The sequence below is a fragment of the Orussus abietinus genome, unplaced genomic scaffold (genome assembly GCF_000612105.2).
Source record: "Orussus abietinus isolate OABI.00-Male unplaced genomic scaffold, Oabi_2.0 scaffold30, whole genome shotgun sequence".
Classification (NCBI taxonomy): Eukaryota; Metazoa; Arthropoda; class Insecta; order Hymenoptera; family Orussidae; genus Orussus; species Orussus abietinus.
In genome coordinates this window covers 692,462-709,442 of record NW_019394276.1, presented here as the reverse complement: position 1 = coordinate 709,442, position 16,981 = coordinate 692,462, and the positions used below count along the sequence as shown (strand labels likewise).

General features: G+C 40.1%; 3 protein-coding genes across 6 annotated transcripts in view; all 3 read left to right on the top strand.

Annotated features, from left to right (window-relative positions):
• Positions 1 to 6,212, top strand: part of LOC105701751 (forkhead box protein O) — a 98,631-nt gene extending 92,419 nt beyond the window's left edge. For both annotated transcript variants that reach the window (XM_012428777.1, XM_012428776.1), the window contains one exon: positions 68 to 6,212. The gene's annotated coding sequence lies outside the window, so the exon portion shown is untranslated. The remainder of the gene's footprint in view (positions 1 to 67) is intronic.
• A 3,171-nt stretch (positions 6,213 to 9,383) lies between these two features.
• On the top strand, positions 9,384 to 11,725 carry LOC105701740 (dnaJ homolog subfamily C member 8). Its single transcript, XM_012428759.2, has 6 exons — positions 9,384 to 9,562; positions 9,918 to 10,076; positions 10,166 to 10,232; positions 10,315 to 10,409; positions 10,474 to 10,622; positions 10,697 to 11,725. Exons 1-6 carry the CDS (start codon positions 9,485 to 9,487, stop codon positions 10,929 to 10,931), a joined length of 783 nt encoding a protein of 260 aa, XP_012284182.1. The 5' UTR covers positions 9,384 to 9,484; the 3' UTR covers positions 10,932 to 11,725.
• Positions 11,726 to 11,981: 256 nt separating this feature from the next.
• Positions 11,982 to 16,648, top strand: LOC105701737 (ubiquinone biosynthesis protein COQ9, mitochondrial). Of its 3 annotated transcripts, XM_012428756.2 has the most exons (5): positions 12,291 to 12,698; positions 15,439 to 15,633; positions 15,706 to 16,049; positions 16,148 to 16,375; positions 16,500 to 16,648. In XM_012428756.2, exons 1-5 carry the CDS (start codon positions 12,650 to 12,652, stop codon positions 16,533 to 16,535), a joined length of 852 nt encoding a protein of 283 aa, XP_012284179.1. In that variant the 5' UTR covers positions 12,291 to 12,649; the 3' UTR covers positions 16,536 to 16,648. The 3 variants fall into 3 exon arrangements, with proteins under 3 accessions (XP_012284177.1, XP_012284179.1, XP_012284178.1); XM_012428754.1 differs by lacking the exons at positions 15,439 to 15,633; positions 15,706 to 16,049; positions 16,148 to 16,375; positions 16,500 to 16,648 and adding exons at positions 12,870 to 13,152; positions 13,309 to 15,429 and having other exon boundaries at positions 11,982 to 12,698; XM_012428755.1 differs by lacking the exons at positions 12,291 to 12,698; positions 15,439 to 15,633; positions 15,706 to 16,049; positions 16,148 to 16,375; positions 16,500 to 16,648 and adding exons at positions 12,707 to 13,113; positions 13,309 to 15,429.
• The last annotated feature ends 333 nt before the right edge of the window (positions 16,649 to 16,981 follow it).

Genomic DNA, 16,981 nt, shown 5'->3' with positions numbered 1-16,981 from the left:
AAAGCCGCCAATTGTGCTGGGTCCTCTAGAACTGTTTAACGTTAATCCCCCGTTTTCTCCTTTTCAGATCCGTCGACGCGCGATCCTGCTCGGAGGGTGCCGATCCGCATTAGTACCAATTAGTGCGCAAGGTGCTTCGTTACAGCCGGTAGGGGTGGAGGGAGACGGAATCATCATTGTGTTCGAAGATCACGGTGGACGTCTTCGGGACATCCGTGGGATCAGGAGCGAAGGAGGCCGGTCTTGCGAAGGATCGGCCGGATTTCCTGTCCAGATCTCTCTTGGAACGGCGTTCCGCCGTGTTTAAGGATAATCGTGGCCCGACTCGATGGTTTCTCGTTTGCTTTTTCCGTTTCCATCGCGCTCACACCTCTATTCCTTCGGTCTCTTTCTCTCTCTCTTTCTCTCTTTCCTCGAGCCCTCGGGTCCCTCGAACTTCCGCGAAGCCGGACCGAAGGAGGAAAAAAGTTTCTCGCTGTCTCTTCGCCTCGGACACGGACGGCTCGAGAAAGGCGAGAACAATCGAGGAAACTCGGAAAATGCCGCGCTAAACCTCCTTAGTTCATATCTCTTCCGACGTCCCTTCGTCGCGAGGCAGATTCTCGAGTCGAAATTTTCATCCTAGAACCTCCAACCGGAGACCTTAGTCGGATCTTAAGGGGATTTCATAAATGAACTATGAAAATCATCCCCTGGGCAGATGTGTCCATTTCTTCCACCTTTGACCCTAAACTGGGACTTAACCCTGGTTAACAGGGTACGTAGATTTAACGCGGTTAATTCTTTCTCTTTTTCTTCTGGCTGAATTATATACACCCTATACGTAATATTATCACCTGAAGTATATCATTACTGCTGGTATAAAGATTGTACGTAAAAAAGTTCACCATAGTAATCCTTTTTATAATCTCTACAGTAGCGGTAATGACGCCCTGCAGGTGAAAGTTTCGTTGCTTGGTTTGTTTGTCATTCAGCTTGAAAATATGTTATAAATTATTACACCGTGTCTGAGTAAAACTTCCAAGAAAAATCTTATAAAATTATTTTTTTTTTTTTAACAGTGTGGAGGATTACCGAAAGAGGTCGAAACAGGGCTAAAATTTTGACTGGAGAATTCCTAAGACGGGAGGAGAGCTAGATAGGTAGATAGACGTATAGCTAGGTAGCTAGATAGACAGAATAGATAGATAATGGATGCGAAAGTGAGAAGGAAAGAGAGAGTGAGACGCGCCTCGTGAATTCTTAATTCAGCGACGTACGGGTACGATTCAAGTCAATTTTTAACGTAAGGCAAACTAGATCCACCGGTAGCCGTATACTCGCGGACGTTACGTATATTGATAATAAATTATACATACGGATATATATAGATATATATAGGTATACATATACATATATACATAGTACGGATCGCGACGAGAAGCGCCTCGCGATTATGGAACGGCGTTGATAAGAACAGAGATATGGAGGAAGGTGCTAAGTAACACGCAGAAAAATGTCCGCGTACAACGATCTCTGTCGGTCTGAAGTTAAGGGGAAGGTGAAAAAAAATGCAAAAAGAGTAACCTCATTGAGCTGTAAGGAACGCACACGCGTGCGAGCACAATAAATACGTGTACATATAAGGTTAACTGACGTACGTGGGGACGTGTGATTGCGCGTCACGCGGATACGTGTATGCATCTAATCTATATACATATATAAATATTATACATAGGTATGCGCAGTGGAAGTACCAGATATATGTATACATATATTCCACAGCGTAAACACATTACACGTTCACTAGTGTCATATGGATTTATAATATATACAGTATATATATATACATATATGTATAGGTAATGCCATAGGGTACGCGTCGAATTTAGGGCGAAAATAGGTATTTTGCGCGAATCAAAAGCGAACGGCTAGATGGGAGAGCGCGCCGGAAGCTTCCGACACCGTCTGTTTGTCTGCTTGTTAAGTCTAGAGACAAAGTATTAAATTGTTCGATATTTAATTACGTCTAAAGCCTGGTTCCACACGCACAGCGTTTGGTATCCGATCGTTACGATGCTTTGACACGTTCTCCGATTTTTATTCAGGTTCATTGTTTAATTCCTGCCCTAAGTTCAGGTCGTAACAATGATTTGTTCAATGCTACTCGACTGAGTGAATCGCGCGAACACTCGAGTTTATGTTCTTGTATCTTGAGTATAATGTTGGATGTTCGAACGGTCCAGAGGTTTGTCGAAGGGGTGAAAACAGGCTGAACAGTTAAAACGTACAACTTGGTGAGCAATTTAATACATTGGTCGAGCTGATAGAGACGGTGTTAAGAGGTGTTGTTCGATGTTCATGTCGGGACGTTATCGCGATCCTTCGTCAGGAAAATGGAGACGTTAGACAATTCGAAGAGGTTGGCTCCCCGTTAGGATGTACAATGATAGGATGGAACTCCTTCGCGGAATTATCGGGTGCCCTTGCCGTGTGGTAATTGCCAAGCTATTAATGTTACAGTAAGACGGTGAGTGTATTTTAACGTTACGGTTAAGTGCACGGATAGAAGGGATGCGCGAAAATTGAAGATGGACGGAGAACCGGGCAAATCCATGTTTCGATTGACCCGTTCTCCACTGTCCATCGGTACATCTGACATGGCGGATTTTTTTCCTCCTTTCTTTCCATTTTGACGACCCTCGACTTGCACGGATTTGCTGTTCTCTGATTTTCTGGAAACTGTGAAATTCGCGGGTGCTCCCACGGCACCGGAGATTTATAGTACAAGTGACATACAGTGATTGCACCGAGACAATCGTTGTCGTGCCGGATAATAATAGGAATCGCGGTGGTCGATTTGCAATCTCGCTTTCCGTGAAAGACTAGACAATTCGACTCGTAGTCGGAATCGGAGTGAAACGAAGAATCGCTCGGAGTAGTGCACCGATGAGTTCGTCAAATTTCTTTTATGCTAATACCGCCAGCAATGAGCTCGAGAGAGAGACTCGTGGGAAATTTCGGAACGAGCTCTAACTACCCTCCCGCCCTTGCGATGCTTCTTTATTTCCGATTTTAAATTAGGACATTTTCTTCGACCTCCTTCGGAAGTGATCATTGGTCACGTATTCGCCGTCGCGACTCTATGAAATCCCCCGGATTGCTAATTTCGCGAACATCCAGCGAAGTTCCTCGGAAGAGGAGACCCATTGGCACATTTTCGATCGTTACTACCTCGTCTCCAGGTCTCGTGAATCTTTCTTTCCGACGATGTGGATTAAAGTAGCCGGGCACTTTTATGACGTTTGAGATTTAAACCGCACCGTAATCGTCGCATCTCCAAAACTCTTTTTTCTTATATCGTTTATGTAGGTAAATATAATCTTGTTAATCTAAATTCTCTTCGGCCAGTGTAAATAAAAGTAAAAGAGCTTGTACGTTATCTTGAGAAAAAATAAGAAAAGAAAGAAACCATCGTATCTTCAGGACTCGTTAATTTTTCTTCTTCTTTTTTTTTCCGGAGACGTGGAGAAACACGAACGAATTCTTTTTTCATTTTGGGAAACCTTAAATATTAAACATGTTACGTGTAAATCGCATTTATGCTCCTCTTAGTCCAATCGTGAGTCACATTCCTGTTATTTGTAGCATGCTGTCAAATCGATAGGCAAAATGAAAGTACAAAAACTAATATAATCGATCGGATTGCTTCGTAAATGCGTGCGAAAACGGATTCTCGCGATTCGATCTTACTTTCCCTTGTTAATTAGAAGAGGAAGAAAAAAAGGACAAGTGAACTAAGGGGAAAAATGAGTGTGTAGCTAGCAAGTTGACACGGTACTCCGGAGTATTGCACACGATTAGGTAGAATAAATAATAAAAGAATTGCATGTCAGGGAATAAGAGAAACACGGTCGTGAAGAGAGAAAGAAGGAAAGTCCCGTCAGCGGGAAATCGATATTTATCCGTATCGATTTCGACTTTCCACCGCACTTATCGATCGGCGGTACGTCCCTTTTGTCTTGTGCTATTTTCTATATTAGGGGGCCCCGTGAGTTTGAGTCTAAATTACGCTCAAAGTATGAAGGCTGACAATAAAAAAACGGTGTCACGTGGCGTGCGCAATTCTCTTAACGTAGGTTGCAAATTGTAAGTACTAGTGCCATCCAATTACCTAGAAAGTCAATTTAAGGTACAACCATTGTCAGCTTTCATCCGTCAATTATCCACAAGGTTGAGTCAAAATTATGATTAAGATATGATAACTGACAATAAGCCCGAGTATCCCTAGACGAATCCCCCTGCGCAATTGCAAACGAACGTCGCACTCATTCGGACTAGACCTCGTAATTGACCTGTGAACAATTGTCCGAAAATTCAAGGTTGTACAGAAATACAAATCATCGTCCATCCCAGTCCTGAATGCTTAACACGGTACACAGTTCCAAGGCCTAATTGCAAATCATTTGCGTCAAAACTACCCCGAACCCTGTCGGAACTTTCTACGTAAAAGTGCGTACACTTCCTCCTTTGATTTCGAGTTTTCGGACATTGTAAGCGAGACTTTTTCATCCTTAACGACACGTTCTCAAACCTCGGTCGCATTAAATCAAGGCGATCGCTACACTGTTAAAAAAAATTCATACACTTTTAGTACATAAGGTTGCAATAATATTATAAATTTGATGTCTTAAAAGTGAATTAGTATACATTTGATGCAAACTTCTAAATAAACTTACGATTTTATAACATTATGTTATATTTTTGTGAAATTCTGTGGGAAAATTATTAACTTTATATTCGGAAGTCACTTAAGCACACATTAATTATAATTTTCTGATATGAGTCTTTAATCTTATGACACTATTTTATAATTGTGTCTTCTAAAATTATTTTAAAATTATAATACGCGTATTACAAAATTATTAGTTTTTCTTTTTTTGTGTTTAATTTTACTACGTACGAATGTCCTGAAATTATGATACATATATCATAAAATTACTGATATCCTTCATAATTTTATTACATACGCCTGTACTAAATTTATAACACATGTTATATACTTTATTTGAAACTATGTTATAAAATTCACCGAATTTTTTTAACAGTGTACGATACAATCGGCTACCACAGCCCAACCGCGAATACATACCAAGGAACTATTGTTTTATCATTGATAGTCATAATTTTGTCTCACCCTCCACTTTTCCATCCGACAGAAGCGAGCTCTCGTCGACATTGTCCACGCTACAGGACGTGGAAAAAGTTCCCGTAGAAAATTCAAATAGAAAATTAAACTTCATTCGGACGAAACAATTGTCACCGAAATGTCATGTCATACATTTTAAGGTCGGACTTTCTACGGGAATATTTTTTTCACAGCACTGTACAGAGAACACTGGCCAAAGCATGTCACGTATGCACGAGAATATGCACTAGTGCCGCGTGTCTAGGGAGAACTAGGGGAATTCGGGTGCATCTAGAGAAAAGAAATAGAATGTTACTGCTATCAGTACTCGCTCGTCAATTATGCTTCGGGTCAACATGACAAAAGCGTGAAAACCGACACGAAAGGGCATGTAAAGCCCGTGACCACGCGTAGGTACATTCTCGCTGGCATAAGTCGACATGTCGTTTCGGCACAGTGCTAAGTATGACAGATCATCGGTCCGTTTTCATTTGTTGGCCGCAATTTCGTCCCGTGTCGCTTAATTAACGGACTAGATAGTCACAGGAAAAGAGTCTAAAAGGCTCGCGAGGAGATCTCGGCGTGGACTCGTGAAGAACCTAGCGCTACGTTTTCTTTCTATTCTCTTTTTTTTTGTTCTACATTTAGAAGCGGTTTGTGGGTAAACGATAATACTATATAGAGCAGTCTTCAAAGGGCCGACCTCCCTTCGCCGGAGAATACTTGCATTACTCTGTACTTTTACACGAAAAACCCCGTGGGACGAGGGGCCGTTTCCGTAAGGGTACATAACTTGTAACTCGTTTTTAGTTGTATAGTGTATTATTTTCTTCCATTGCCCCCCCTCGGTTTCGCTTTCGTGTTCTATCCCCCCTATCCCTCTATCACCTCCCGATACCAACACGGACACGCAGAGTCACACATGCGTACACGTTTGAAGATGCGTAAGAAGTAGATACCACTTGAAACTTGAGTTATATATTTAACTTGGATACTATTTAATATATGATTCAAGCTTATATAATAAACGGGTTGTATAAAAGTATGCCGATGTTTATTGCCGAACCGCACGTTTCATCAGCGAAATTGAATAAGAGTCGAAGGTAACGATCGGCCAGATATTCCTATCTTGAAATTTCTTCGTAAGAGTAACTTCAGTGGTAAGAACTTGTTACGAGCCGTTAACCTTCATGCCTTCTTTAATTTTCTTCTCAGTTTACTGCCGTCAGATTCGAACGGACCCGCGGTAGTAAATTGGGGAGATAATAGTACCACTGAAAATTTCTTGATGTCATTTATATTCAATTAGAAACGTAGCAAAGACGGGTGGAAGAGAAGGAAACATTGGAAATAGGCATGGAGATTAAACTGGCGGAATTATGCAAATTCGAGGTGCGAGTACTCGATCACAAGTCAAAGGACAAGTGCCGATCGCAGTAGGAGATCGACTTCTCTCCCGTCGAGCTTCTTGAGGCCCGATTTTGACACAGATACGTCCTCGAACCATCGACAAAGATCCACTAAGTGGTGTATCTGTAGCCCCCTTAAAGACCCGTCAGGCGCGGTGGCATTTGATCGTGTCTAAAGAACGGGGATCTTTTCCGCAAATTGACAGCTGTCAGGAGACGAAATGTAGGGATAGTTGCGGCCTGTTAAGTGACGTTCCATTGAGCCAATTAAAGATCCATCGCGATTGGCTGCACTCGTTTCGAAGGGGCTCGCAAATGATCGATCCGATCTACATATGCTCCCGAAATAAATCATTCTTCCTCCGCATGGCTTGATCCTGAAAAAATTCGGCGTTATTAGGTAAAAAGTGGATAGATACCTCCAGAAACACGTGCGGGCAGACGTGTGTGCAAATGTGCCCATACGTGTGCAAGCATACGCAGATCTCGGTGAAGTGTTATCAGTCAATGTCGGGGAGAAGAATAGCGTATTGTGGCATCACCGGCCGTGGGAGAAACGCGGTGGATGTTGAGCGGACAGGAAGGAACACCCTTAAAATGGGACTCTCTAAGTGCAAGGGTAGTCCTCCGCCAGATTCCCCCAGTTTCCTCGAGCCCTTTTCCCCGTCCTGCTCGCCTGCAAGTACAATACTTCTTAGCGCTCTCATAAGGGGGAAGTGCATCTTAATGGCGCCGATCGATTCCAACCGAGGAGCCATTTCGGTGTCTTTCTCAAAACCCAAGGGGGTTGATAGTTTCCGGTTTCTTTATCGGGCCTCGTATCTCGGAAGCACCGCTTTTTTTTTTTTTTTCGCCCGGTAGTTTCCCTCCCTCGCGAGGAGTTAAATGAGACCGAAGTTCCGGCGAACGGCGTCGCCTTTCCCGCACTTAAGATGCAAATTCCCTCCTCGTGCTAACTTTTCAATACTTCGGGCGAATTGGCATGGGATCCGCCTTCGGCCGAGGACCTCGAGGATCTCGCCGAGACGTCGGGGGTGAAACCTGCCGTCCGGGGAAAGATTTCTTTCGATTTAATTAGGGCTGATTCGCCCCTCATAACGTGTGTGTGCCACAGCAATATGGCGCGAGACCCGGCCCGGCACCCACAGAAATTCTTAATTAAATTCTCGACGCTTTCTCGGGCTAACCGTGGCGAAACTGGAACTCCATCGGAGTTTTTTCATTCGGGATTCACGAGTTAACCGGGCCCGGTGTAGGTGTATACAGGGTGAGCCGTTTCGAAGGATCCATCGGATCCACTGGAACTGGAAATGAACTAGGCGTCTTCGTATCGGAAATGTTCGACTCTTTGATCTAAAATTTTATATATACAAGTATTTAACAGCACGCAGTCAAAACATTGCTGACATCAAATAACGTGTCTACCTTGGTTGTTAATTGTATCAAGTAATTACTCATCTCATCTCGCTGATACCGACACTTCTTGCAAAGTAATTTCTCTTGTAAATCAAGGATTTTTCTGTAAAATATTTTTACCCTCTTATCGGACGAAGTAAAGTGATCGAGTGATTTTTTTGCCCACGAGTCACCCTGTATACCAGCTAACCTGAGCAACCACTACAATCTCACACGCACCTCTCCACTGGGTAACTTCAGATTGCATCGGAATACCTTTGCACCATCTCCCCCACTTAGTTTTATTCCACTCTTTGTCCGCGTGTTCCACCATGACAAGATTTCTCAATTCATTCCGAGCAATTGTTTCGGATTCATTTGCACCGGCAGGCTGAATTTTTTCCTTTTATATCATTAAACTTCAAGCCGAACTCCTTTCGCAATAATTGCGCCTTTCTAAAAATTATAGCGGTGCCGATTATCGGATCGATCCTGAATATCATTCATTGCCTACACTTAATTCAGCTGTTAAAACGAGTGTCAGTCGATAACGATGACATGTATATAGGTGTGAAAATATTTGTTTAATTATCCCCTTTCGAAGGCAGAACTAAAGCTACCGAATAACCTGCCCAGTGTACAAGGTGTGCCAGAACTTTTTGTATCTTCTTTTTAATAAGCATTTAAATCATGATTTAAACCTGACACGTCGTGGGCCAACAATTGACGAAAGGAATAAAATTATACTTTACCAATCAATTATAAAGTAAATAGAAATCGACTGTCGAGCGAAATTTGGTGACCTTGATTCATTGATTTTTCATTTGGCCGATTCTAATCCCTGATCATTATTATTAATCGCATTTTTCTTCCGGAATCTTTCTATGCACATTCTCTTCTGTCACTTTCCGTTGCATTTAAGTTGGCTTGAGAAACGCAAGGAAGGAAAACACTACCGTTGTAATTCCGATAATTCTAGAACCCCCTATATACAAGAATTGTCATATTAAATACGTTTATTCAAGTGGACGCTGTAGCACGATCGAGGAATATTTTAGTTACTAGCAACACCGCGAGATTAGAACATTATGAAATATTTCACTGTGAACCGACGGGCGAAACTAGTGGGAATGCAAATTAAGAATTACTTTTTCGATTCGAGAACCCTCTACGAGTTAAGAATAATACGTCACGTTAAAACTTCTAATTCTCGCATCCTTTATCGAAAACGAACATTCTTTAAGCGTGAAATATTGAGTTAATGACATTTTCCGTACTTATTAACTTTGCAGAGGCTTGATGCCTCCATCGGTTACCGTTGGAAGTTATTCAAACTAATTATGGCGCCCTGTTGTAGCGCTACTGTCGGAGCGCGTACGAACTATTGAGTAGATGGAAAACCTACTACAGTTAATATAGGAAATGAACGTATCAACGCCATCGCGTTAGTTCCTTCGCAACACACATTTGCCAGGTGGCGCTGAAGTCACAATGTCGACCAGTTAGAAACAAGATGGCTGCCTCCAACTCAAGTATATCCAGTGATATTCCAGCCAAGAAGGAGGACGAATTTAACGAATTTTACACAGAAGTATGCACGATTACCTTTGAATCGATTTACAGTGATCGCCGTGTTTACAAATCGCAGTAAATTCGAAGCTTCTCGCGTTATATAACCGTGGAACTGATAGTGACCGTGTGCAGCTCCTACAAACGTCACAGATATTTATTATCGTTTAGCGTTTTCATTACTCGACAGCTAAAGCCGTTTATTTTACTTTCCTATCGGCGAAATTGACTACCGTATTTACCAAACGGGAACGCAATTACGACATTCGGGAAGTACGAGTTAAACGCGGATGTTTGAACGTACATAACCTAAAAATTCATACTGACACCCCGAATTGTTTGATCGCAACATAAGATTCTATTTGTTCCCTTCACAGGTAAAGGAAATAGAAAAGCGAGACTCTGTCTTAACGCCTAAGCAACAAATTGAGAGGTTGTTGAGACCAGGTTCCTCGTACTTCAATTTAAATCCCTTCGAGGTTTTGCAAATTGACCCGTCAACTTCTATCGAGGACGTTAAGAAAAAATATCGGCGTGTAAGTAGTCTTTATTTTGTTTAATAAAGTAAGGGAAGTCTAATTGTAATCTGTGAGTGATCGTATCTTGTATCTTGCGTGAATTACAGATGTCAATTTTGGTCCATCCAGATAAAAACCAAGACGATGCGGAAAGAGCCCAGCAGGCTTTCGAAAGTACGTGTTAGCAAGGTGGTAATGGATTATACCAAAAGTCTTATGATTATATCATGATTCATTAAGTTTTCCCTTTTCTCAGTTGTAAATAAAGCATGGAAAACATTAGAAAGCGAAGAAACGAGAGCAAAATGTATGGACGTCATAGAAGAAGCAAAAGCACGTACCGACCACATGGTAAGGAATTTAGACTTGTCCTTTTCATTATACCAAGCTTTGATTACTAATGTTGAGTCAACAGATTACAGAAAAGAAAAAAAAGTTAAAGAAAGAAGGGAAAACGGTTGATGGGGCAGGAGTACCTCTATTAGAAGAAGAAACCGAAGAAGGCTACACACACGCAGTATGGGTCATGACAATGAAATTGTTTGCTGACATGGAACGCAGAAGGTTTGTATATAAACTCGTCCTTGCACTTAATTTAACTCATTTTAAATAATACCCATTCTCATCTGCTTTCACAGAAGAGAACTTGCAACCAGAGACGCGGAACAACGAAAGAGAAAAAGAGAGGAAGAATTAACAGCGGAAGCACAAGCAGCAATGGAGCGCGAATGGCAACGAAATTTCGAAGAATCCAGACAATCGCGTGTCGACAGTTGGAAAGCTTTCCAATCCGGTAGTGGTGCCACAAAGCAGAAGAAAACAAAAAAAATGAAAGCGTTTAGGCCTCCAAAAACAAAAGCTGAATCTCGATAAACGCTTTAACGTCAGGCTTCACCATTCCTGGCACCTGATGCTAAATCCACATGTCAAATACGATACATCAAGAGATGCATTTTCAGTCTGTTCCGATGTTCGAAATAATGGATTTCTGAAATGGAGCATGAAAGGAGTAGGTGTCCAGGAAGAAAGTATAGTTTTTAAATATCATGAGAAAGAGAGAGAAAAGAGAGAAAGACAAAAAGTGGAGATACCGAGAAGGACTTGAGAAAATATAATGTGGGTTTGTGCATCAAGCAATATGTTTGTCCGAGTCTAAGTATGACTGTGTTCGATTGAAAAGTTCTTACATGGCCCGATACCTCTAAACGGTCTACCTCCTCGCATAGAACTATCGACTTTTACGTTTCGAAAATTGAAATTATTCCCATCACTAAGTTTTGGTGGAAGAAAACTCCTCTTCTTGTCATGAATTTTCATTACGTGTACATATTATGAAATTATGAGTGATAGATAATACGATGGCACAAGTGTTGCCTATACCATAAAAACAACTGTTCATTTTGACAAGTTGGAAACAATGCACAAGATAAGAATTATTTGAAATCAGTTTTCCACGAGACATGACAGTTTTGTCAATTAATAATTGTCAACAGATCAAGCAAACTGGATTCTCAACATGGAAATGTACTTTTGTTTCGAAAAAAACTTTCAAGCATGTTAAGCTGCATCATTACAGTTTAATGGGCCATGTAACCGGGCATCCGTTTCGAGAATCACGGTGCACGGAGTTCATTCATTTTGCATAATAAATGTAATATTTTTATGCATTTGTGTTTAAATTATACCGCCGCAACTCCAATAAATACTCGTACGTTAAATCAAAACACTTAACGCTAAGTCAGACTAGCTTAACTTTAAAGAACGTTAAGCAACACAATGTAAATTAAAATCAATTTGTATAAACAAGGATGCTGTGGCGAAATAAAACCTAGGTAGATATCAGATTACTTTGCCAGGAGTAGCAGTAGAAATCGGAACAACCCATTTAGCTAAAAAGAAATATGATTTTGATCGAAAGCTTGAACTTTATACCCTGATTTAAACCAGAGATGAGTTGGGAGATTGCTTACGGGCAGGATCAGAGAAGCATCTCTGTTTAAACTAGATTTCATTCAATTTTTAAATTGTACAGCTTGATAAACTCTCTACTGATCAATTTTATCCAACCAATCAGAATTGCGGTTAATATCGTGCGACATTTTCGCTGAAATTTTAATTAGTTTTCCATCCTCGACAGATTGACGTGTCGCGCTCTGTATGACACCTTACGCGACCAAGTGGTTATGTTGGATGCACTTTTCAGATTTCAGCAGTCGGTAATGCAGGTTCTTTACTCCAATACCAATATTTTACAGAGATGAGTTGGGTGATTGCTTACGACTGGGTAAAATAAGTGTTTATATACAAAATTACCCGCGCGAATTGTCATTAATTCACGATTATTTCCTCTGAAAACTCATTAAATTCGATTTACTTTTCTACGTTCTAACGAGAGGTTACAAACATTGAAGTTCAGCAGTTTGGCAACTTCACGGATGGGACAAATTTTGAAAATCACTGTTTATTAATGTTTTTGATGCATACACCCGTAATAATAGTCTTGTCAATGCTAACTTACCTTCGGAGTAATACATTTGACACAACACATGCCCAAGAGCTGTCTTAAAACGGGTTAATGTTAGTCGACGGATATGGCAGTATACGGTCTCGCTCTTCTTCGAAGAAATCTTTCGATAACCGGTAAGAATGTGTCAGTACTTGATAATACTTAATAACCTTAAAGTCATTTGAAATTTCAGTCTTCGACTGAAACGCACAATTTATTAGGACGTCTAACATACATAAAGTATTTCCAGAGCGTATGCATTCGTCAGTAAAGGGAGTAGAGTATTATAGTTTATTTTCCAACAGAAAGGCTCCCGAAATTAAGAAATCATCAGAAACTGTTGATGAGTGTCACAATTTCATTCTTGGAAACAAGCAACGTCGTGAGACAAAAAATTACTGAGACGGCAGGTTAATTTGCCGACTCAATCTTGAAGTTCCTTCTTGGTTTGAACTTTACTTGGGGGTGTCAAAAAAATCCAGCCATTTCCTTGGATGTCGAGAAATCCCTAAATACGAAATCAACAGTGTAACGAAGAAAGAAATATCAGTAAGCGTTGAAGAGGATACATACATTCTTCACACTTGGGTACTTTTGTAATGAATAGCTTCTCTATTATTTAACATATTATAAATATATTTTCAATGAATGAATTCGTGTCTAGAGACGCTATCTTGGTTGTCTGGGATATCTGTGTACAGTTCCCTACAAAGTTCAAGGTAATGAATGTCTATACCTTTGTAGGAAGGAATTGAACATTTAAAGGGAAGCTGTTAGGCAAGCCGAATAATTCAGTGATGTCGAGACAATGACACTACATGACTTAAGTACCAAACTGGAGGAGTTTTTAAATAGTGAAACACCTGAGCGAGCACAGGAATTCTTTGACTCTCCAGCATACGATGAAGTCTTCAGAGAACACAAGAAGCAGATCATAAACATAATCACCCCATTCCTTACTGCTCACAACGCTGCTAAGAATCCACAATTGATTCAATGCTGTGAGAACGTGCTGCTTAAGATAGCGCAAAAGCATTGTTCTACCGACCTAATTTTAGAATTTCTGGAAGAAGTCGAGTGCTCAAATGGCGATGCCCTAAAGTTTTGTACAATTTTAAAGCCACTCACCGAGTGTTTATGTAAAACTCAAGATATTAACGCAACGGTATGGGTTCTGGGTACTATAAAATTATATGTGGAGGATCTACCAGTACCAGAAGATGAGATACCTGAAGAGGAAGGGGAAAACCTTGCGGATGCGGATTCTGTAGTTACTAGAATAATAGAAGTTTACAAAGCTATTTTAGACTTCTTGTGTCATATCATTTTAGATGTAGTGATTAACTCGAAAACAGCTACTCCAGAATTGCGTAATCATTTACTCAGTTTCATGCTTTCTTTAATGGGAAAACCATTTTGTTTCCTGCAACCAAAACTTCTACACTTGCCTGTATCATCCAAGAAGAATGAATCATTAATAGAAAGTATCGTATCCACTATGGGATTATTGTCTGGCGATTTACTACGCTTTCTACAATTCGTTGATGATCGTAACAAAAATATTAAACTGCCCGAATCAACTGAGCTCGAAGATAACGTGAACTCCGAAATATTTCATTTTGGGTACGAGGACAAGATATCGAATTTGGCCTACGCTCATTTCTATTACTGCCTCCTAGGAACGGAATCGTTACAGAAATTTATTCCACAAGTATACCATCCTCATTATATCATGCACACTTGTTTCTATCTTTCGAACTGTCTTATAAAAACGTCTAAATGTATGCTAATTTCTAAAGGTCTAGAACTAATGAAATATATTCTTGACCTAGTAGACAGTCAATCGGTGGGTTGTGATGCGTTAGAATTAGATGTACACACGAAGCTCCTTAAAAGTATTACCAAAGTAATGATCTCCTGCGATTCCAATGAATTGCGAAAAACTGCATTAACACGACTTCACGATTATTTCAAAATACTTACATTATCAGCTCGCTACCACACTCTTCTGTATCTTTACAAGACTGTTGATCATTCTGGTCTGTTCGGGGTGATAACTGGAATATTCAAGTCTTCGATAACAATGGCTCTCGATGAAACCCCACCGTATACAGCCTTTACAGGTGAAAGATTAGGAGTTCTACTAAAACTAGCTTGCAAACTGCAACACGGTTGTAACACAGACCTTGTAGAGGTTTCGGATGAAGTGATCGCAGTATTGAATCTCTTAAGATTTCTCTTGATCCGTGATAAGGACAATACGACAGGAATTTGGGATTTCATGCACGGTTTAGAAATCGATTACCTAAAGCCACTACGAGAAGGCATTCATCTATCTCGAGCACATTGGCATGTGAAGATTAAGGATCTTCAAGAAGAATCGAAACGTGCAAAAGGAGTTCCAGAAGTGACATTGACAGTAGGAGGAGAGCCGTTGCCAAGAATGTCAGTTAAGGATAAATTAACAATGAGTTATCAAGTTTTAACCACATTCGATGTCATGGAGAGCATCTTAGTTAGGGTCAACGAATGCATCTCTTCTAATAAACCAACGCAACCAATGAAAACCTAAATGAACTGCGATGAAAATCCTACACTTTATAATCTGAAAGACTACTTATCATTGTTTACATTTCTAATTATACGGTCTATTTTTTGAACCAGAAATTCAGGAATATGCAAGTTGGAATTAAATGTTATATTACCTGAATTGTGAGCATTTTATATAATAAAGTATCGTATTAATTTTTCATTATGTAACTAAGACTTCATCCCGTTAAATCTAAAATCCTTTTCTAAGTCTTCCTGAAAGTTTCATTTTTACAGATAAAATAAACAATGAAAAGAAAGCAGAAAGTCTTGATTATGTTCCAGGACTTCGGCATATCTGGACATCTAGGATATTACTTCAAAACCAGTCACAGAGCACGGGCGTTGAAGAACAAAGTGTCGAGGGTTCAGGCAATGAAAACGATGAAGAGTACGAAGCAAATATTAAGTCTAAGATACTCTCAGCTGCGTTACCATTCGTACACGATTATGGGTGGAGTCAGGAAGCTATTGCTGCCGGTATGAACACTTTAAATAGTTCCTCTAATATGTTGGCATTCGCTGAATTAAAATCAACTATGTTCGATGAAGGTGCGGAGTCCATAGGTTATCCAGGAATAATCCATGGAATGTTTTCGAACGGAGGAGTAGAGCTAGTCCAGCATTTTTATTCAACCTGCAACATGAAGTTGAATAAGATGCTAATGGATGACATCCGAGCCATCCAGGATGACCCATCGAAGAAGAGGAAGGATCCAGAAAAACAAGTTTGCGATGCCCTAAAAAGTAGATTAAAAATGTTAATACCCTACAAGAAAACCTGGCCACAAGCAATGGCTCTTATGGCACTGCCACCGAATGTACCGACCTCCTTAGCCAATATTCTTACACTAGTTGATGACATCTGTTATCACGCCGGTGACAGATCTGTCGATGTAAGTAAGCAGATTGAAAGTACTTATCGATGTAAACCATACAAATTCTTATTTCTTTAATATCACTCTAGCATAATGTCTACATCATTCTTTTTCAGTTCAACTGGTACACAAGAAGGGTAGCCTTGGCTGGAATCTATAAGGCAACGGAACTTTACATGCTACAAGATAAAAGCGAAAATCACAAGGAAACTTGGAAATTTCTGGAAAGACGAATTGAAGATGCCATTTCCATCTACAAAGTCCTTTCAGTCACTTCAGAGTTCCCACCACCAGATGAAGCTTTAAATAGAGCTACCGAGGCTGCCACTGCTGCTTTTGTTACGGTAAGAAACAAATGTAATTCTAGACTTCTGTTACATTCTCTTTTCTTAGATCAAATTGCGCTCAAAAAGTCTCTACTTAAAAGATTGCGTCCTATCGCGAATAATATATCTTTTCTCCCACTAGGCACGAAATATACTCGGAATTAACTGGAATAGATAGGAAAATTCTTGAATTTCATGTAAGTAAAAAACAACCAGCCTTACAAGAAAACTCAATGAACAAGTAAAGTAATATGTATATTGTAAGACAAAATATAACACTAATTCTAGAAATTTTCTTGTGTATCAATTTTCCTCCTGATCATTGAGTCATGCAAAATATATTGTAACACGTACTTTATGCAATGATATACTGTTAATCCAACAGATACAATATATTCTTAATCGAAATTATCTTTGTTGCTGAAAAATATATGTAATACGAATTATAAAAATGTGACGAGGTATCATGCCAGTATCGATAGTAGTTTGACGGTACAACTAACGGTATCACTAGCTTAACTTTTAAACCGTTATACTTCACTTCTTAAATATTTAGTCACGTAGAAACATCTTTATAATTCGCTGTGTTCCCTCACATTCTTTTACAATGGTAACTGTCTAGTG